Raw genomic sequence first — 21,871 nt, 5'->3', positions numbered from 1 at the left:
GTGCCACCCAACGTGCTCTAGAAGGTGTAAGTCAACTACCCTGGCCAGCAAGATCTCCGGATCTGTCCCCCATTGAGCATGTTTGGGACTGGATGAAGCGTCGTCTCACGCGGTGTGCACGTCCAGCACGAACGCTGGTCCAACTGAGGCGCCAGGTGGAAATGGCATGGCAAGCCGTTCCATAGGACTACATCCAGCATCTCTAAGATCGTCTCCATGGGAGAATAGCAGCCTGCATTGCTGCGAAAGGTGGATATACACTGTACTAGTGCCGACATTGTGCATGCTCTGTTGCCTGTGTCTATGTGCCTGTGGTTCTGTCAGTGTGATCATGTGATGTATCTGACCCCAGGAATGTGTCAATAAAGTTTCCCCTTCCTGGGACAATGAATTCACGGTGTTGTTATTTCAATTTCCAGGAGTGTATTATTACCACCAACTTTCAAATCGCGTAATGGTCATCATTCAAAGATAAAGGAAATAAGAGCTCGTACTGAGGCGTTCAGACAGTCGTTTTTCCCTCGCGCGATCGGCGAGTGGAACAGTGTGGTAGGGGGGGGGGGGGGGGGAATATGACATTGGCGCGAATTTTGCCCTCCGTCACACACCGCTTGGTGGCTAGCGGAGCATATATATGTAGATGTAGATGTACCTGCGGTAGTAATCGAAGACACGCTGACGGTTGCGAACCACCTGCATCCCTTCATGCTTGATGTCTTCCCCGATGGCGATGTCATCCTTCAGCAGTCAGACTGTCCGTGTCTAGGAGGCAGAGCCGTGCCACAGTGGTTTGAGGGGCAATATAGTGAACTCACGTTGATGTCTCGGCGATCAAACTCGCCTCGAATGGAACCCATCTTGGTCGCTATCGGGCGCCATCACCGCTCACGCAAATCATAATCCCTTTATTTACGCGAATTACATGACCTCCAAAAACCTACCAACAAACTGTCGGATTCATTATACCCAGAATCAGTGATGTATTTCGTTCTAAAGACGCATAAACAAGCTATTAAGCAGGTGTTCTTACTGCTTCGGCTTATCAGCGCAAATACCACTCGTGAAGGTCGTTGTAACGGGCTTTCACAAATCCTTGCTCCCTCCATACGCCATTACCATCACAGGAAAGTGGTTATAATGTAGTGTGAGCAGCATATGGTATCAGCACTGCAGGATATCTTCCAACCGCAACATTCCTCGCCACTCGGCGGCAGTAGTGGTAACCTCTTCGACCCTGCGGTTACTGCTTGTACGGTAGAAGAAAAGTTGGACAAAGCATATTCCATCGTGCCAACTAAGTGCAGTGTTCAATTACGAGCTAATTTTCGTTTCCGGACTAGTCGGTGATTGAAATTCGAGGGTTGGAACTTTAATAGTGGCAACTATTTATTTACACCTCGTACAAAATAAATATGTGTTTCAAAGTTTTACAGACCTTCAAAGTCGCGAGCATTGTGTATAACCCGTTGCCAGCGATGTGGAAGTCGTAGGATACTCTTAGCAGTGCCAGTTGTGTTGACAGTTGTAGCGGCGCGGTCTATTGCCCGACGAATTTGTAGCAGTTCTGAAGCGAATGCCGTGAATCCTTCAGTTTAGAAATCGAGTTGAACTTACGAGGGCTTTAGTCAGGGGAGTGCAGTAGGTGGTATGGCACTTAGCAGTCACATCAGTCAAACAAATCTGTAACAGCTTGCACTGTACGTGCTTGAGCATTGTCCTGCAAAATGATGGTCAGGTCCTGCAGAAAGTGTCATCACTTCTGTATCTATGCTGTTCATTTTTGGAACATATTACGACCAGCTATGTTCTTCTCTACAACCTACATCCTTCAGAATCTGCTTAGTGTATTCATCTCTTGGTCTCCCTCTACGATTTTTACCCTCTACGCTGCCCTCCAATGCTAAATTTGTGATCCCTTGATGCCTGAAAACATGTCCTACCAACCGATCCCTTCTTATAGTCAAGTTGTGCCACAAACTTCTCTTCTCCCCAATCCTGTTCAATACCTCCTCATTAGTTATGTGATCTACCCATCTAATCTTCAGCATTCTTCTATAGCACCACATTTCGAAAGCTTCTATTCTCTTCTTGTCCGAACTAGTTATGGTCCATGTTTCACTTTCATACATGGCTACACTCCAAACAAATACTTTCAGAAACGACTTCCTGATACATAAATCTATATTCGATGTTAACAAATATCTCTTCTTCAGAAACGCTTTCCTTGCCATTGCCAGTCTACATTTTTTCTTCGTCATCTGCAGCAGAGCTAGTTGGCATATAAACTTGTACTACTGTAGTAGGAATGGGCTTTGTGTCTATCTTAGCCACAATAATGCGTTCACTATGCTGTATGTAGTAGCTTACCCGCACTCCTATTTTTTTATTCATTATTAAACCTACTCCTGCATTACCCCTATTTGATTTTGTATTTATAACCCTTTATTCACCTGACCAAAAGTCTTGTTCCTCCTGCCACCGAACTTCACTAATTCCTACTATATCTAACTTTAACCTATCCATTTTCCTTTTAAAATTTTCTAACCTACCTGCCCGATTAAGGGATCTGACATTCCACGCCCCGATCCGTAGAACGCCAGTTTTCTTTCTCCTGATAACGACATCCTCCTGAGTAGTCCCCGCCCGGAGATCCGAATGGGGTACTATTTTACCTCCGGAATATTTTCCCCCAGAGGACGCCATCACCATTTAATCATACAGTAAATCTGTCCTCGGGAAAAATTACGGCTGTAGTTTCCCCTTGCTTTCAGCCGTTCGCAGTACCAGCACAGCAAGGCCGTTTTGGTTAATGTTGCAAGGCCAGATCAGTCAATCATCCAGACTGTTGCCCCTGCAACTACTGAAAAGGCTGCTGCCCGTCTTCAGGAACCACACGTTTGTCTGGCCTCTCAACAGATACCCGTCCGTTGTGGTTGCACCTACGGTACGGCCATCTGTATCGCTGAGGCACGCAAGCCTCCCCACCAACGGCAAGGTCATGGGGGGGCGGGGGGGGGGGGGGTAGCTGAGCTTCAGGTCAGCACATGTGTGAATGTTCCCCTGGTAAACCCAGCCCTCCAGGTAGCCCCACAACCAGAAATCGCAGGAATTGAGCTCAGGTGATCGTGCCGGCCAAGCATTTGGAAACGACCGGCTGATAACTCGTTCGTCTCCAAACTTGTTTTGGAGAAGCACGTGAACTACACGAGTGATGTGTGGTGCGGCCCCATCTTGTACGAAAACTGTCGATTTCAATGCGTCTCTCTCCTGTAGAGCGAGTATGAAATGCTGGCGAAGCATATCGTAGTAACGATACACGTCATTGTTCCTCGAGCGCCACTCTGTTAAAAAAAAAAAAAATGGGCCAGTGATTAACGTAGCCGTGAAGCCTCACCGTATGGTGATACGTTCACCATACAGGGTAACTTCATGCACAGTGACTGGAGGTGAAGATACCCACACTCGGCAATTATGTGTGTTCACCTCACCAGTCAGAGAAAAACGAGCTTCATCTGTCCATAGGTTGGTCCAGTGCCAGCTCTCGTCAACTTCAATCCTCGCGAGAAAGTGGAGAGCGAAGTCAACATGCCGTTATGCGTCCTGTGGTGCAAACTTCTGTTCAAAATGGTTCAAATGGCTTTGGGCACTATGGGACTTAACATCTATGGTCACCAGTCCCCTAGAACTCAGTACTACTTAAACCTAACTAACCTAAGGACATCACACACATCCATGCCCGAGGCAGGATTCGAACCTGCGACCGTAGCGGTCACGCGGTTCCAGACTGAAGCGCCTAGAACCGCACGGCCACATTGGCCGGCAAATTGCTGTATGATATGGATCTTGTACAGATACAGTTTGGGAATGGTTCGAAGCACCTTCCGTACAGTGGACCACGTGATGTTCAACTGTCGCGACACAGCACGCACAATGCATGAGGATCGGGAATTGCGCGCAGCACTGTCTGCCACAGCAACAATGATTTCGTCAACCACCCAACCACCTGTGGTGCAACCGGTCGTCGGCCTCTTCCCGGAGTGATGCACAGTTCTCCAATTGATTCGAACTTCTTCATCAAGCTACCCACAGCAGGTGGAAAAGAGAACCCTTCTGTATTCCTTTCAGCAGGCGACAGTCTCGTAGTGCAGCTGAAGCTTTACTTTTGGTTTGATAATAGAGCTTCATCAGTTATGCCCTGCTCTTCCTGTCCGACCTCATTCTGATGTGTCAGCAAGTGCACTGTGACTGGTCAGCTGTGTTAGACTATGAATGATGGTGACTGATCACGGCACCTGGTGCCCATAGTTGGAACTGGACGGTGGCACTGTGATGCGTGGAAATCATGCACCCGATACTCTGAACATTATTGATAATGCGCGATAAAGCGAAAAAATTGGTCCATCTATAACATTCATATTTCTTTATCAACTACACGAATATGTAAGAAAAAAATGTGGGTTTCTATTTAAAAATACGCAGTCCATATCGGTTTGACCTATGGCAGCGCCATATAGCGGGCCAACCATAGCGCCATCTGGTTTCCCCCTTCAAGCTAGACAAGTTTCCTTCTTTGTAGTTTTTTCGTTTGGCTCTTATTTCGTGAGGTATTTGGTTCGCTCACTATCAGTGGACCACCCTGTATTATATATATACACTCCTGGAAATTGAAATAAGAACACCGTGAATTCATTGCCCCAGGAAGGGGAAACTTTATTGACACATTCCTGGGGTCAGATACATCACATGATCACACTGACAGAACCACAGGCACATAGACACAGGCAACAGAGCATGCACAATGTCGGCACTAGTACAGTGTATATCCACCTTTCGCAGCAATGCAGGCTGCCATTCTCCCGTGGAGACGATCGTAGAGATGCTGGATGTAGTCCTGTGGAACGGCTTGCCATGCCATTTCCACCTGGCGCCTCAGTTGGAGCAGCGTCCGTGCTGGACGTGCAGACCCCATGAGACGACGCTTTATCCAGTCCCAAACATGCTCAATGGGGGACAGATCCGGAGATCTTGCTGGCCAGGGTAGTTGACTTACACCTTCTAGAGCACGTTGGGTGGCACGGGATACATGCGGACGTGCATTGTCCTATTGGAACAGCAAGTTCCCTTGCCGGTCTAGGAATGGTAGAACGATGGGTTCGATGACGGTTTCGATGTACCGTGCACTATTCAGTGTCCCCTCGACGATCACCAGAGGTGTACGGCCAGTGTAGGAGATCGCTCCCCACACCATGATGCCGAGTGTTGGCCCTGTGTGCCTCAGTCGTATGCAGTCCTGATTGTGGCGCTCACCTGCACGGCGCCAAACACGCATACGACCATCATTGGCACCAAGGCAGAAGCGACTCTCATCGCTGAAGACGACACGTCTCCATTCGTCCCTCCATTCACGCCTGTCGCGACACCACTGGAGGCGGGCTGCACGATGTTGGGGCGTGAGCGGAAGACGGCCTAACGGTGTGCGGGACCGTAGCCCAGCTTCATGGAGACGGTTGCGAATGGTCCTCGCCGATACCCCAGGAGCAACAGTGTCCCTAATTTGCTGGGAAGTGGCGGTGCGGTCCCCTACGGCACTGCGTAGGATCCTACGGTCTTGGCGTGCATCCGTGCGTCGCTGCGGTCCGGTCCCAGGACGACGGGCACGTGCACCTCCCGCCGACCACTGGCGACAACATCGATGTACTGTGGAGACCTCACGCCCCACGTGTTGAGCAATTCGCCAGTACGTCCACACGGCCTCCCGCATGCCCACTATACGCCCTCGCTCAAAGTCCGTCAACTGCACATACGGTTCACGTCGACCTGTCGCGGCATGCTACCAGTGTTAAAGACTGCGATGGAGCTCCGTATGCCACGGCAAACTGGCTGACACTAACGGCGGCGGTGCACAAATGCTGCGCAGCTAGCGCCATTCGACGGCCAACACCGCGGTTCCTGGTGTGTCCGCTGTGCCGTGCGTGTGATCATTGCTTGTACAGCCCTCTCGCAGTGTCCGGAGCAAGTATGGTGGGTCTGACACACCGGTGTCAATGTGTTCTTTTTTCCATTTCCAGGAGTGTATATATCTGTGGAATTTGTGGCCCAAAAACACAAAAACAGATCATTACCGTGTGACCACCTTGACGGCTCTGCTCTTACGATGCGATACGTCATCTGTCTTCCCGCAGGCATCTTCCTGGCAGAGGGCCCGCAGTGGCTGGAGCAGCGGCGCCTCACTCTGAGGCATATGCGAGACTTCGGCTTCGGCCGCCGCTCTGGACGGCTGGAGGCGGAGATCCAGGCGGAGCTGAGGGACCTGTTGGAGCTCATCCAAGGCGATCGGAAGGACGAGGTGAGCCTGCGGCTGACGACCCCTCTTGGTCAGCACCGCCACCCAACCGTCATACACTATCCTCAATGGCAAAATGGATCCGAGCACTATGGGACTTCATTTCTGAGGCCATCAGTCCCCTAGAACTTAGAACTACTTAAACCTAACTAGCCTAAGGACATCACCCACACACACACCCTAGGCAGGATTCCAACCTGCGACCGTAGCGGTCGCGCGGTTCCAGACTGTGGCGCCTAGAACCGCTCGGCCACCCCAGCCGGCCCTCAATGGCAACCAGCATGGATTCCGAATAGATGAATCAAGCAATACCCAATTCGGGCTTCCCTCACATGAGAGGCAGAAAGTCACCGGTCTATACCTATTTATGTACTCCACTACTCACTGTATCTTCCATGATGGAGGGTACTTGACACCACTTCCATTTTCTGTTCCAGAATTCGCAAGTGGTGTTAGGGAAAGACGACTGTCTACCTGGTGTCCATCCTAAGACTCGTAAGACGCATTTTCTCTGGTGTTTCGGCAGGTATTTACAAATTCGTTTTTGCAACGTGCAGCTGGAGTGAGCTAAAACAAATATTGCTCATGTGGCTCCCAGTGTGCACGGAAAGCCTCAGTTTGTTTACTATTCTAAACAAAATTATTATTAACACGAAATTTTACTTACCCATTCGACAGAGATCTATCATATTAGTCTACCGCGATATTCGTTTTATCTACCCGGTGATCAAAAAGTCAGTATAAATTTGAAAACTGAATAAATCACGGAATAGTGTATATAGAGAGGTACAAATTGACACACATGCTTGGAATGACATGGGGTTTTATTAGAACAAAAAAAAAAAAAAAAAATACAACAGTTCAAGAAATGTCCGGCAGATGGCGTTTCATCTGATCAGAATAGCAATAATTAGCATAACAAAATAAGACAAAGCAAAGATGATGTTCTTTACAGGAAATGCTCAATATGTCCACCATCATTCCTCAACAATAGCTGTAGTCGAGGAATAATGTTGTGAACAACACTGTAAAGCATGTCCGGAGTTATGGTGAGGCATTGGCGTCGGTCGATCACGATACACTTGCGACTTCAGGTAACCCCAAAGCCAATAATCGCACGGACTGAGGTCTGGGGACCTGGGAGGCTAAGCATGACGAAAGTGTCGGCTGAGCACACGATCATCATCAAACAACGCGCGCAAGAAATCTTTCACGCGTCTAGCAGTGTGGGATGGAGCGCCATTGTGCATAAACATCGTACGTTCCAGCAGGTGTTTATCAGCCAGGCTGGGAATGATGCGATTCTGTAACATATCGGCTTACCTCTCACCCGTCACGGTAGCAGTTACTGACGTTTTGCTGTCCAGCGCCATCTGTCTGATATTTTGTGAACTCCGTTTCTTTTTTTTCCCCTAATAAAACCCTATGTCATTCCAAGCACGTGTGTCAATTTGTACCTCTCTATCTACATTATTCCGTCATTTATTCAGTTTTCAAATTTATACTGACTTTTTGATCACCCGATATATGCATTAACAGGGACAGTAAAACAGGAAGAATAACCAGTACTGTAGCACTGCCCTGGCTTGCTCGCTCTCTTCTAGCCCCATGCAGCAGCGCTGCTCAGTCGTTGCTGTAGTACTGGTTATTTTTCCTGTTTTATTGTCCCTGTTAATGCAAGTAGATAAAACGAATATCGCACTGGACTAATTTTTCACCGCACTGTCTAATGAGGATGTAAAACAGAGCTTCGGAATAATTTTGTTGGTAACGGCAAACAAACCGACGCTTTCCGTCGACACTAGGCATCGTATCACGGACGTGATCATCCTATTTGTTTGGGCTGACACCACCTGCACTTTCCAAAACCGAATTTGCAAATACACTACTGGCCATTAAAATTGCTACACCACGAAGATGACGTGCTACAGACGCGAAATTTAACCGACAGGAAGAAGATGCTATGATAAGCAAATTATTAGCTTTTCAGAGCACTCACACAAGGTTGGCGCCGGTGGCGACACCTGCAACGTGCTGACATGAGAAAAGTTTCCAACCGATTACTCATACACAAACAGCAGTTGACCGGCGTTGCCTGGTGAAACGTTGTTGTGATGCCTCGTATATGGAGCAGAAATGTGTACCATCACATTTACGATTTTGATAAAGGTCGGATTGTAGCCTATCGCGATTGCGGTTTATCGTATCGCGACATTGCTGCTCGCGTTGGTCGAGATCCAATGATTGTTAGCAGAATATGGAATGGGTGCGTTCAGGGGGGTAATCCGGAACGCCGTGCTGGATCCCAACGGCTTCGTATCACTAACAGTCGAGATGACAGGCACCTTATCCGCATGGCTGTAACCGTGCAGCCGCGTCTCGATCCCTGAGTCAACAGATGGGGAGGTTTGCAAGACAACAACCATCTGCACGAACAGTTCGACGGCGTTTGCAGCAGCACGGACTATCAGCTCGGAGACCGTGCCTACTGTGTCCAGACTATGCGCCTGCATTCTCGCTTCCCGCGAAGCAGACCGGTGCAGCGGGCCCCGGACCGAGTAGGGATCAGCCTGGCAGTTCGTCCCGGAAACAAGGACGCTTCCCAGAGACCACCAGGAGGCGTCCACGGCGCCGCTAGAGGTAGCTACAGCCGCGGACCTCTTTCCTTCCGCTCGACACGTGACTGCAAATAGAGCCAGCCATATCCATGCGCCAAGCAATATTTAGGCTGGCGCAGGAGACTGGAGAGGCGGTTCACGCCGAGCGAGCCCACTGGTGTCATCATAGCTGCCGCGTCATCGTTCACCGCCGCAAACGTACCGGATCCATCCTCGCAGAGCCTCTACTCGTCCTCGGACCCAGGTGACGGCATCGTGGACTCCGGGCCGCTCTTCACGAGACGCCTGGGGCTTGGTTTGGTGCAGTTGTGTGGTTACTACAGACAATTTGTGTTTGGAAGAATCTCTGATTTAGTTATTGGTGGGCTTGAAGGATCAGTCCTACTTCACGAATATTGTTTTCTAGATTTTGAAGAAAGACTTTAGTTTAAATAAAAACGCTATAACTCACACTCTGAGATTTTCCTATAAGCGGACGGCGGATATATTAGTGGCTGCGGTTACCCTTGACGCTGCATCACAGACAGGAGCGCGTGCGATGGTGTACTCAACGACGAACCTGGTTGCACGAATGGCAAAAAGTCATTTTTTCGGATGAATCTAGGTTCTGTTTACAGCATCACGATGGTCGCATCCGTGTTTGGCGACATCGCGGTGAACGCACATTGGAAGCGTGTATTCGTCGTCGCCATACTGGCGTACCACCCGGCGTGATGGTATGTTTGACTAAATGCCCAGGCGTATCAAGGCCGTTATTACGGCCAGAGGCGGTTGTTCTGGGTACTGATTTCTCAGGATCCATGCACCCAAATTGCGTGAAAATGTAATCACATGTCAGTTCTAGTATAATATATTTGTCCAATGAATACCCGTTTATCATCTGCATGTCTCCTTGGTGTGGCAATTTTCATGGCTAGCAGTGTATCTACGGAAACAATGGAAAAAATGCCACTGACGACCATAGGAGAGATACCCAGTATGTGCCTTCATAGGTGCCATAATTTCTATTATTTTCTCTTTACCGTTCCTATGCCATATGTGTATTGCTGGCAGTGGAATCGTTCTGCAGTCTGCCGCAAGTGACACTTCTCTAAACTTCCTCAATAGCGTTACATGAGAAGAATGTAATCTTGCTCTATTTGCGAATAGAACAGGAAAGGGATTGACAATTTCGGGACAATAATTTCTTATTTGAAAATGTTTTGCTTAGGATCATCTCCCAGTTGCAGGATTGACACCAAAGGTGTGGAGACACGTCTGACATACAATATTCGCCCAGAGGAGTACGTGGAGTGTTGATGTCCTGACTGATCGCTCTGCGCCGGCCGGAGTGACCGAGCGGTCCTAGGAGCTACAGTCTGAAACCGTGCAGGTTCGAATCCTGTCTCGGGCATGGATGTGTGCGATGTACTTAGGTTAGTTAGGTTTAAGTATTTCTAAGTTCTAGGGGGCTGATGACCTCAGCAGTCAAGTCCCTTAGTGCTGAGAGCCATCTGAACCATTTTTTGATCGCTCTGCATGTGTCTTCTCACAAAACGTACAGCTCCAGCGCAGCTCGTGAGCTTCGTGACATTTCGGCAGGCGGTGGCCCGGCAGTCACCAGGAGGGGACGGCTCGCGTCGTGTTCTGCTGCCCGAAGCGCTGTTCCCCACGTTCATCAACTCCATCTTGGCGGTGTACACGGGGGCCAGGCTTCCACGCTCTGCAGACGAGACGGCTCGTCGCCTGGGCAAGGCGGGCATCAGGTTCCAGCGGCACGGAGACACGACGGGGGGCTTCCTTACCATCCACTCGTGGCTGTCCAGAGTGGCGCCAGTGCTGTCCGGATACCGGGACGGACTGGAGAGCTCTCTCCAGATGAGGACCTTTATGGAGGTGAGTCTACTGTAACAAGTGTCAGAGAAGGTAGCCCCAGTGACAAAGCTTTCTTAGCATACACTCGTGGCTGGCCTGGCTCTCTGCATACTGGGATGGACTGGAGGGTTCTCTCCAGATGAGGACCTTCCCTGGAGGTGAGTCTGCTGCTGACACAAGTCTTGAGAAGTTAGCTCGAGTGACAAAGCTTCCTCAGCACACACTCATGTGGACAGAGTGACAGACTGGAAGACTCTCTCCAAATGACAGCCTGCATGGAGGTGAGTCCCCTGGCTTCAGGTACAGGGTGCCCCACATAAAACCGTCACTCCTCATACCTAATATTCAAATAACAATGACCTAACTAAAAAGAAAAGATAATACTAACACTGAAGTTACCTATTTATACGAGTGTCTGGAAGTGGTGCCCATGGCCATCCAGTTGTCGATGACTTTGTTTGATGATGTTATCAGCATAACGCTGTAATACTGAAAGTGTGATGTTGCTAATTTATCTAGTAATGTTTTAAGATCGTCTATTGTGTGAAAATTGTCAATATACACTTTGCTGTTTAATTTGTCCCACAAATAAAAACTACGTGATGTTAAGTCCGTGGTATTTGTGTGCCAGAGGCCTGTACTGACAATTCTGTCTCCAGGGGAGACGTTGGTGATACGCCCCATACTTTGGCTTGATATCTGAGCAGTAGGTCAATCTTGTTCGAATACTACATACTGCTTCTTTGCATCTGTTAATTGAACATACCCTCCCCTCATGAACCATGGACCTTGCCGTTGGTGGGGAGGCTTGCGTGCGTCAGCGATACAGATAGCCATATCGTAGGTGCAACCACAACGGAAGGGTATCTGTTGAGAGGCCACACAAACGTGTGGTTCCTGAAGAGGGGCAGCAGCATTTCAGTAGTTGCAGGGGCAACAGTTTGGATGATAGACGGATCTGGCCTTGTAACAATAACCGAAACGGCCTTGCTGTGCTGGTACTGCGAACGGCTGAAAGCAAGGGGAAACTACGGCCGTAATTTTTCCCGAGGGCATGCAGCTTTACTGTATGATTAAATGTACACTGGCAATGGCAAGGAAAGCGTTTCTGAAGAAGAGAAATTTGTTAACATCGAGTATAGTTTTAAGTGTCAGGAAGTCATTTCTGAAAGCATTTGTATGGAGTGTAGCCATGTATGGAAGTGACTCATGGACGATAAATAGTTTGGACAAGAAGAGAATAGAAGCTTTCGAAATGTGGTGCTACAGAAGAATGCTGAAGATTAGATGGGTAGATCACATAACTAATGGGGAGAAGAGACGTTTGTGGCACAACTTGACCAGAAGAAGGGATCGGTTGGTAGGACATGTTCTGAGGCATCAAGGGATCACCAAGTTAGTATTGGAGGGCAGCGTGGAGGGTAAAAATCGTGGAGGGACACCAAGAGATGAATACATTAAACAGATTCAGAAGGATGTAGGTTGCAGTAGGTACTGGGAGATGAAGAACCTTGCACAGGATAGAGTAGCATGGGGAGCTGCATCAAACCAGTCTCAGGACTGAAGACCACAACAACAATTGCACATACAAAGAGTCAAAGATCTCTAGATTTCTGGCAGTGTTTAGGACGGAAATATGGGGCCAACAAACCACATGCCGGACAATGTGCACCAAACCTCTATCTGCTCTGAGTGGAGAGGTTATTCGTTCAGAATACGTGGGTTGTCCTGCGACCAGGGTCTGCAATTCTGATAGTTTACCTAACCGGACAAATGACAATTTCAACTCTTGTACCTCACTCACACGATAGGCTTTTAATGTCGTATCTTTTAGCATCCGATGAGGTGGTGTACAAGATACACCAACCTGATGCAATAACGTCCTTACTGACTTGCAAGGATTTCTCATAAAGTCAGTGCGAATTCTGTCTGTAGTTACAGGGGTCGTCACTTACGTTCGCCTATCCCTCTGCACATTCTGAACGGATCCTACAGTCTTCCACTTCTTGCACAGGTCTTGAATAGTGTCTACCAGTATACCTCGCTTGGAAAATTTCTTTACAGTACCTGATGGAACTTGTCTCTAACAAGGGAACCTCCCCATCGCACCCCCCTCAGATTTAGTTATAATTTGGCATAGTGGATAGGCCTTGAAAAGGTGAGCACAGATCAATCGAGAAAACGGGAAGAAGTTGTGTGGAACTATGAAAAAAATAAGCAAAATATACAAACTGAGTAGTCCGAGCGCAAGATAGGCAATATCAAGGATAATGTGAGCTCGGGAGCGCCGTGGTCCCGTTGTTAGCGTGAGCAGCTGCGGAACGAGAGGTCTTTTGTTCAAGTCTTTCCTCGTGTGAAAAGTTTCCTTTCTTTATTTTCGCGAAATTATGATCTATCCGTTCGATCATTGACGTCTTTGTTCACGGAAAAATTTGAAAACGTTAAAAACATATGTTTTGACAGAGCACAGGGAAAACTGTGCGACTGTGAAACTGTTGCATTCATTTTTTGCAGTTTGTCACAAACTCTTATGTTTTCATCACTTTTTTGGGAGTGATTGTCACATCCACAAGAAAACGTGAATCAGACAAGGTAGAAGAATCTTTTTACCCATTCGCCGAGTGTACAAGTTAGGTGGGTCGACAACATATTCCTGTCATGTGACGCACATGACGTCACCAGTGTCGTAGAGAATATATCAGACGTGTTTTCCTGTGGAGGAATCGGTTGACCTATGACCTTGCGATCAAATGTTTTCGGTTCCGATTGGAGAGGCACATCCTTTCGTCTACTAATCGCACGGTTTTGGGGTGCGGTCGCAAAACACAGACACTAAACTTATTGCAGTGAACAGAGACGTCAATGAACGAACGGACAGATCATAATTTTGCGAAAATGAAGAGAGTAAATTTTTCACTCAGGGGAAGACTTCAACCAACGACCTCTCCTGCAGCTGCTCACGCTAACCACGGGACAACGGCGCTCCTGAGCTCGCACAGTCCTTGATATTGCATATCTTGCGCATGGACTACTCAGTTTGTATATTTTGCTTATTTTTTTTTTTCATAGTTCCACACAACTTCTTCCTGTTTTCTCGATTGATCTGTCTTCAGTTTTTCAAGGCCTATCCACCATGCGAATTTATAACTAAATCAGAGGGGGGTGCGATGGGGAGGTTCCCTTGTAAGCAACACTCCACAATATCGATTCGCTGTTCTACTGTCCAACAACTCAACAATACCCACTTCTCGCAATTACTAACACACGAACACACAGCTGCACTCGACATTCCAATAAAATGTAGTGAGACCACTTTCGAGACAGTGTTGCCACTTCACAAGCAATACTACTGGAGATTATTAACCAGCACATAAGGCATACCTGATTTATGTTGTATACCTGGTATAATGGAGTTCTACCATCACTTAAATACCACGGTGGTGGTGGTGGTGGTGGGGGGGGGGGGTCGAGAGTTCCTCACCATTGACTCGTGGCTCTCAGCATTGTCCTTCAGGTATCCTGCTACTTTCATGGACTGGAGGGCGCTCTCCAGATGACGACCATCATAGAGGTGAGTCTGCTGCAGCGAGTCATATGTGAGAGACAGGTCTTGTAGTGGGCAGTCACCACCATTGAGCGGTGCTTACTCCCCATCCCTGTCTGGCTAGCCAGAATGGTGTGTGGCTAACGAGGGTCTGCATGGAGGCGAATCTGCTGGGACGAGTCTTGTTCAAGGTAGGTCCATTTGCACTCATTGTGAAAGTAAAGCTAAAAATGAAACAGTAAAATACGCTGATCAGCCAGAAAATTATGATCACCCATCTACTATCGATATAAACATATCCAGGTAATAGCCGCGTCATCTGATGACTGCGTCACCTGGCGAGGGATGACTGCTAGTCACACACACATGCACAGGGCATGCACAGGGCATGTCTCTGGACTCGCATTCGGGAGGACGACGGTTCAATCCCGCGTCCGACCATTCTGATTTAGGTTTTCCGTGATTTCCCTAAATCGCTCGAGGCAAATGCCAGGATGGTTCCTTTCAAATGGCACGGCCGACTTCCTTCCGTAGTCCGATGAGGCCGATGACCTCGCTGTCTGGTCTTCCCCAATACAACCCAACCCACCCCACAGTGCATGTACGAGGTGCATTCAAGTTCTAAGGCCTCCGATTTTTTTTTTCTGGTTAACTACTCACCCGAAATCGATGAAACTGGCGTTACTTCTCGACGTAATCGCCCTGCAGACGTACACATTTTTCACAACGATGACGCCATGATTCCATGGCAGCGGCGAAGGCTTCTTTAGGAGTGTGTTTTGACCACTGGAAAATCGCAGTAGTAGCACGGCTGGTGAATGTGAGGCCACGGAGAGTGTCTTTCATTGTTGGAAAAAGCCAAAAGTCACTAGGAGCCAGGTCAGGTGAATAGGGAGCATGAGGAATCACTTCAAAGTTGTTATCACGAAAAAACTGTTGCGTAACGTTATCTCGATGTGCGAGTGCGTTGTCTTGGTGAAACAGCACACGCGCAGCCCTTCCCGGACGTTTTTGTTGCAGTGCAGGAAGGAATTTGTTCTTCAAAACATTTTCGTAGGATGCACATGTTACCGTAGTGTCCTTTGGAACGCAATGGGTAAGGATTACGCCCTCGCTGTCCCAGAACATGAACACCATCATTTTTTCAGTACTGGCGGTTACCCGAAATTTTTTTTGGTGGCGGTGAATCTGTGTGCTTCCATTGAGCTGACTGGCGCTTTGTTTCTGGATTTAAAAATGGCATCCACGTCTCATCCATTGTCACAACCGACGAAAAGAAAGTACCATTCATGCTGTCGTTGCGCGTCAACATTGCTTGGCAACATGCCACATGGGCAGCCATGTGGTCGTCCGTCAGCATTCGTGGCACCCACCTGGATGACACTTTTCGCATTTTCAGGTCATCATGCAGGATTGTGTGCACAGAACCCACAGAAATGCCAACTCTGGAGGCGATCTGTTCACCAGTCATTCTTCGATCCCCCAAAACAATTCTCTCCACTTTCTCGTTCATGTCGTCAGACCGGCTTGTGCGAGCCCGAGGTTGTTTCGGTTTGTTGTCACACGATGTTCTGCCTTCATTAAACTGTTGCACCCACGAACGCACTTTCGACATATGCATAACTCCATCACCACATGTCTCCTTCAACTGTCGATGAATTTCAATTGGTTTCACACCACGAAAATTCAGAAAACGAATGATTGTACACTGTTCAAGTAAGGAAAACGTCGCCATTTTAAGTATTCAAAACAGTTCTCATTCTCGCCGCTGGCGGTAAAATTCCATCTGCCTTACGGTGCTGCCATCTCTGGGACGTATTGACAATGAACGCGGTGTCATTTTAAAACAATGCGCATGTTTCAGTCTCTTTCCAGTCCGGAGAAAAAAAATCGGAGGCCTTAGAACTTGTAGTATCAGTGAACGTGATATCCTTGTGTGGAATGGGAAGGCGTGCGATCTATTTTGAGTTTGAGCGAGGACAGGTTGTCATGGTCCACAGCCCATAGCTCCAGCATCTCGCTAACTGCACGACTTGTCAGGTGTTGGAGGAGTGCCTTCAACACGTGGCGAAACTTAGGTGAAACCACATCCAGACATCGTGGGGTTGGGCGGCCACCCCTCACTACAGATATCGTATGTCGTAGACTGGGAAGTCTGTGGCGGAACTAACATCAGACTTTAATGCTGGGCAGAGTACAAGTGTATCTGAACACACATTGAACCGAACGTTCCTAACAATGTGCCTCCGCAGGCGACAACCTATGCATGTACCAGTGTTAACACCATGACCAAAACTGGAAAGGGCATGTGTAGTGTTGCACGGTCTGATGAATTCCGATAAGTTCGTCATGCTCATGGGAGGGCGCAAATCCGTCGTCTTCCAGGGCAACATCTCCTGCACACTTGTACTATGGGATGGAGACGAGCTGCCGGCGGCGCCATATTCTCTAGAGAACATTCATGTGGGTATCCGTGGCTCCAGTAGAGCTTGTGCACGGTACGATGATGGCCAAGGAGTACCATATACTGGTTCCAGACCACGTACACCAATTCATGACGATCATGTTTTCCAAAGACAGTGGCATTTTCCCCAAGATAAAGCTCCATATCACAAGGCCAGGGGCATGACGGAGTGATTCGAGGAACAGAGTGGCGAGTTCCAGTTGATGTGCTTGTCCCCAAACTCGCCAGATCTGAACCCGATCGAACACACCTGGGATGTGATTCAATGTCCTCGCCCCCCGGAATTTACGGGTATTAGGTGACTTTGTGCAGATGTGGTGCCATCTCACTCCAGCGACCTACCAGTGTCTCATAGCTTCCATGCCACGAGGCGTCGCCACTGTTACCTCTGTCAAAGGTGGACATGCCGGCTATTAGGCAGGTGGTCATAATGTTCTGGCTGATCGTTGTAGATGACTGCAGAAAGAAGACCTGAAGGCAGCAGGAATAAAGCTAACTAGATATATCTGTAAGAAAAATTTTCAAGCAGAAATTCTCAAAAAGACAGGAACAGTTTGACTGGACGATAGGATAGTAGATCATTTTGAAAGCAATTTAAATCACAAAACAAACTTAAAAGAAAACCACCAAATGCCCTCTGTTCTCAATTTATATGCCAGCCATCTACATCCTCTTTTTCTTTTGCACGTTTCGATGTCTGTCAGTTGTCTACTCCAGTATGCTTATCACACTCTCTTGTTGCCCACAGAAACTGATCGAGGAACACAATAATACCTACGAAGACGGCTACGAGCGTGGCTTCATTGACGCCTACCTCAGGGAGATCAAGCAACGAGAGCACACAGGAGAACAGACACCGTTCACCAGTAAGTGCGTGTTACTTTACCCGAATTATAATTACGCTCAGTGTGATATTGTACTCTTTGATAACCTTCTAGTCCAAGGAAACTTAATCGCAAATCTTCATTTCTTCTTTAAAACGGGCAACAGATAACCAAAGCTGCTGAAACTAATTTTCTTCTGCAGCCGGCGACCTCGACCCACACTAAGAACGGAACATTCCCAACTGTCAACACGCGATCCTGATGAAACTTTACGTGTGTACAGAGGGGGCAAAATACTGCAATACATATTTTTTCTTCTCAATTTTACTTTTAAGGAGTAAAACTCATCCAGAAAGGTAATTTACAGTATTAGGTTCAGAGGGAATATTTCGTAACGATAATATATAAAATCATTTTACATATAAAAGTTGTATGCAATTAAAGTTATATCCATCATCCTCCATGTAGTCCCGACTTCGCCCCCTTAGTATTTTCATCTGTTTCTAAAACTTAAAGAACACGTTCGAGGACTTCAGTTTGATAGTGATGAAACGGTGCAAGCAGAGGCGAGGTTGCTGCTCTGTCAACAATGTGGAACATTCAACAGTGACGGTGTAAGCAAATTGGTCTCTCGTTGTAAGAAATGTGTTCGCTGCCAGGGTGACCATGTCGAGAAATAAATTCGTAGACATGAGGAGCAAAGATGTAGAATGTTAATAAAGTTTGTTTTATTTTAAAAGTTTTAAGAGCTTTCCAATAAAAGTTGGGAGTCATTACTTTTCATAATGCCCTTGTAGAATATGTCAAAGCTAGGACAATAAATACCCAATTCAAATTGACATTGGTGTTACGGATGTGGAATAAATACAGAAAATCTTAAACACTTTCTTCGTGTAAGAGACAGTGACAAAACTGGCACGAAACATGTAAATGTACAATGTATTGAGGTGCGGATGATAATTCTTAGGCTTTTGTTGCATCGCAGCTTGTAGAAAATGTTACCGAGATTTATTTCCATTGATGTCCGCCCCCGGTAGCTGAGTGGTCAGCGCGACAGAATGTCAGTCCTAAGGGCCCGGGTTCGATTCCCGGCTTGGTCGGAGATTTCCTCCGCTCAGGGACTGGGTGTTGTGTTGTCCTAACCATTATCATTCTATCCCCATCGACGCGCACGTCGCCGAAGTGGCGTCAAGTCGAAAGACTTGCACCAGGCGAACGGTCTACCCCACGGGAGGCCCTAGTCACACGACATTTATCATAATTTACATTGATTACATTACTGCACTGAAAATGTGAAGAACGTCAGATTTTTAAATATTAATGATAATCCACAGATATTAATAGGGTCTGCTGTGAAAGTCATCAATTAAATCTTTTAGGCTGTTCTTAAACTGAACCGCATTTGTAGTTCAGCTTTTTATGAGTGCTGGCAAGTTATTGAATGACAGGCACGTTGCTGGACCAAAATGAGTGACTTTAAATATTCGTGAAGATTGTTCTTATTTCTATCGTTAACTTCATAAACTGAGCTGTTGATCTGAAGAGAGATATTTACTGAGGAAGCAATTCCTTGAACACGCGTCTGCTGGCGTCCTTCATCTCGGGAAACAAGCTTGGCTTGATTAATTGTTCCAAAAATACGACCCCATGTGAGATCATGTGATAAACAGTAAATGAAGTTTTTTAGTATTTTATTTTTATATTACCTCTGTCTGACAACAGTCACATCGAAAATTAATATTTGTTTTAGGCACATGAGCAGTTCAGTGGTTGCTCTCACATTATACTGATACCCATAAGCTGAGGGATCTACAAGATCCAGGAAACAACACATGGCATGGAGATAATTGTGTTTAATGATAACCGCTTGGCTGGTCTTGTAAATAACATATTTAGCGACCTGTTTCGTAGCCTATAAGCAACATCAGGTTTGATCTGTTAAATCATGACATCAATGTTGCAACATGGATAGAACCGAACATTCGTTATCTACGAATGAATGACACAATTAGTGGATCGTCAGGTAAGGAGAAAGCACGGGTCTACGATTCCGCAAGCTCGCCACGAATCCATAACAGACGACCAGTTATATTCCGCCTACTGTCGTTCTTACTGTCCATTTGAAAGTTTAACGTCATGATTTAACAAATCTAACACCTGATGATGTGGTTCTAGGCTACGAAACAGATCGCTAAATGAGTTATTTACAAGATCTTATATGTAAATTGAAGGGGGAGGGGAAGAAAAGGAGTAAATCACTGCTGTCAGCTGCGTCAGGACATTGCGTGGAATCGGCAGCGACGAATAAAAACGTGTGCCACAGCAGGATTCGAACCTGGGATCTCCTGCTTACTAGGCAAGTGCGTTAACCACTGCGCCATCCAGCGTTAGAGCTAATGGGGGCTCTCTCATGGTCTATTCACACTCCTATCGAGAGCCACGCATTCATATAATTTACAAGATCAGCCAAGTGGTTGATTCTCAAGATATTTACTTATGGCTGCTGTCGTCTTTCATACAAGGTAGTGGGCAATAATTGAGTTAAAAGGTGCCCTGCCATCATTGTAACACACGATAAAGTGGTAAAAATACGAGGCATATTACAGAACGAGCCATGCTACTTGGGGGTGACACGTGATTTATGTGGTATCTCTTCAGTGGCGACACACATGACATCAGTACAAGATATGAACTCTTGCAATACAGTAGCCACGATGGTATACATACTTTTTATTGGGCCACGCACCGTAGCTTGTGGCAACAGCTGTCGCTGTTGGATAAACGTGCTCTGTGGTGATTGGGTTACGGCTGCAGTCTCCGTTCCAGGTACACTGAATCAGATTTAAACCCAGCGAACGAGCTGACCTATCCACAAGGGTAATCCGAAAATTAAGGTCTCCTATTTTTTTATATAAGTACAGAACTCTGTTTGTATGGCAGTTGGTCACAGTGTTATAAAGAGTGATTCACGCGCTGTGTGTAAACATACGCACGCCGGCTGAGGCGCTCAGTCTTGGCTTGGCAGCCGTTGAGAATGGAGCTCCCGTTGGATGTTACCGCCAAGTGCGAACTGCGCGCAGTTATTCATTCGGTTTTTGAACGCAAAGGGCAGTGCGCCGATTGAAATCCATCGCCAATTGACGGAAGTGTATGGTGAAACGGGCATAGATGTCAAAAATGTTCGTAAGTGCTGTAGAGCTTGCAGTTGGTCGGACCAAAATTCACGACGAACAAAGGAGCAGGAGACCGTCAGTTTCTGAGGAGACAGTGTTGAAGGTTGAGGAAAGCATGCGTGAAGATCGGCGGATCACTCTGGATGATCTCTGTTTCCTGAGGTTTCCCGAAGCACCGATCACAGAATTTTAACGGAGACATTGAACTACCGGATGGTGTGCGCGTGCTGGCTGAGGACCAAATGGGGCAACGAGTTAATGCTTCCCGCGCATTTCTTCACCGCCTTGCAGCCGAACAGGAAAACTTTCTTGACTCAATTGTCATGGGTGGCGAAACTTGAGCATACCACTTTACACCTGACATCAAGCAATAGTCACGCCAGTGGAGGCATCCTTCTTCTCAAAAGCCGCGAAAACTTAAACACAGTCTGCCGGTAAAGTCATGACAACCGTTTTTTGGGATCGAAAAGGGGTATTATTGTTGGTCGACTTTATGCCCACTGGGACCACAATTAACGCTGTGAGACTCGGAGAAGAGGAATGTTGAGCAAGGGCATACTCACTCTCCATGACAACGCTCGCCCACACATCGCTCATCAAACCGTTGCTCTTCTGCAACAGTTTCAGTTGAACATTATCACCCACTCACCCTATAGTCCTGAACTGGCGCCCAGTGACTATCACCTGTTCCCTAGGTTAAAAGAACATTTGGCCGGAAAGCGATTCAGCTCCGACGACGAGGTGAAAGAAGAGGTGCATAACTTTCTGAATAGCACGACGGCGAACTGGTATGACATGGGCATACAAAAACTGCCACGGCGTCTACAAAAATGTATCGACAGAAATGGCGATTAAGTAGAAAAATATCTAAATGTTCAAGTTGTAAACTGATGTAAACGATTGCAGAAATAAACAGGTCTATGTACTTATAAAAAAAAAAGAGACCTTACTTTTGGGGCCGGCCGCGGTGGTCGTGCGGTTCTAGGCGCTTCAGTCCGGAACCGCGGGACTGCTACGGTCGCAGGTTCGAATCCTGCCTCGGGCATGGATG

The 21,871-nt window shown here is 47.2% G+C and overlaps 1 protein-coding gene across 1 annotated transcript in view; it reads left to right on the top strand.

Moving 5' to 3' along the window:
• Positions 1 to 21,871, top strand: part of LOC126293721 (probable cytochrome P450 304a1) — an 86,520-nt gene that overhangs the window by 22,715 nt on the left and 41,934 nt on the right. Inside the window, exons 3-5 of the mRNA XM_049987032.1 lie at positions 6,183 to 6,346; positions 10,543 to 10,836; positions 17,572 to 17,689. Coding sequence (XP_049842989.1) covers positions 6,183 to 6,346; positions 10,543 to 10,836; positions 17,572 to 17,689 — 576 coding nt within the window. The remainder of the gene's footprint in view (positions 1 to 6,182; positions 6,347 to 10,542; positions 10,837 to 17,571; positions 17,690 to 21,871) is intronic.

The sequence above is a fragment of the Schistocerca gregaria genome, chromosome 10, assembly GCF_023897955.1.
Source record: "Schistocerca gregaria isolate iqSchGreg1 chromosome 10, iqSchGreg1.2, whole genome shotgun sequence".
Lineage (NCBI taxonomy): Eukaryota > Metazoa > Arthropoda > Insecta > Orthoptera > Acrididae > Schistocerca > Schistocerca gregaria.
Note: the sequence above shows the minus strand (reverse complement) of the source record. Positions and strands in the feature narration are given on the sequence as shown.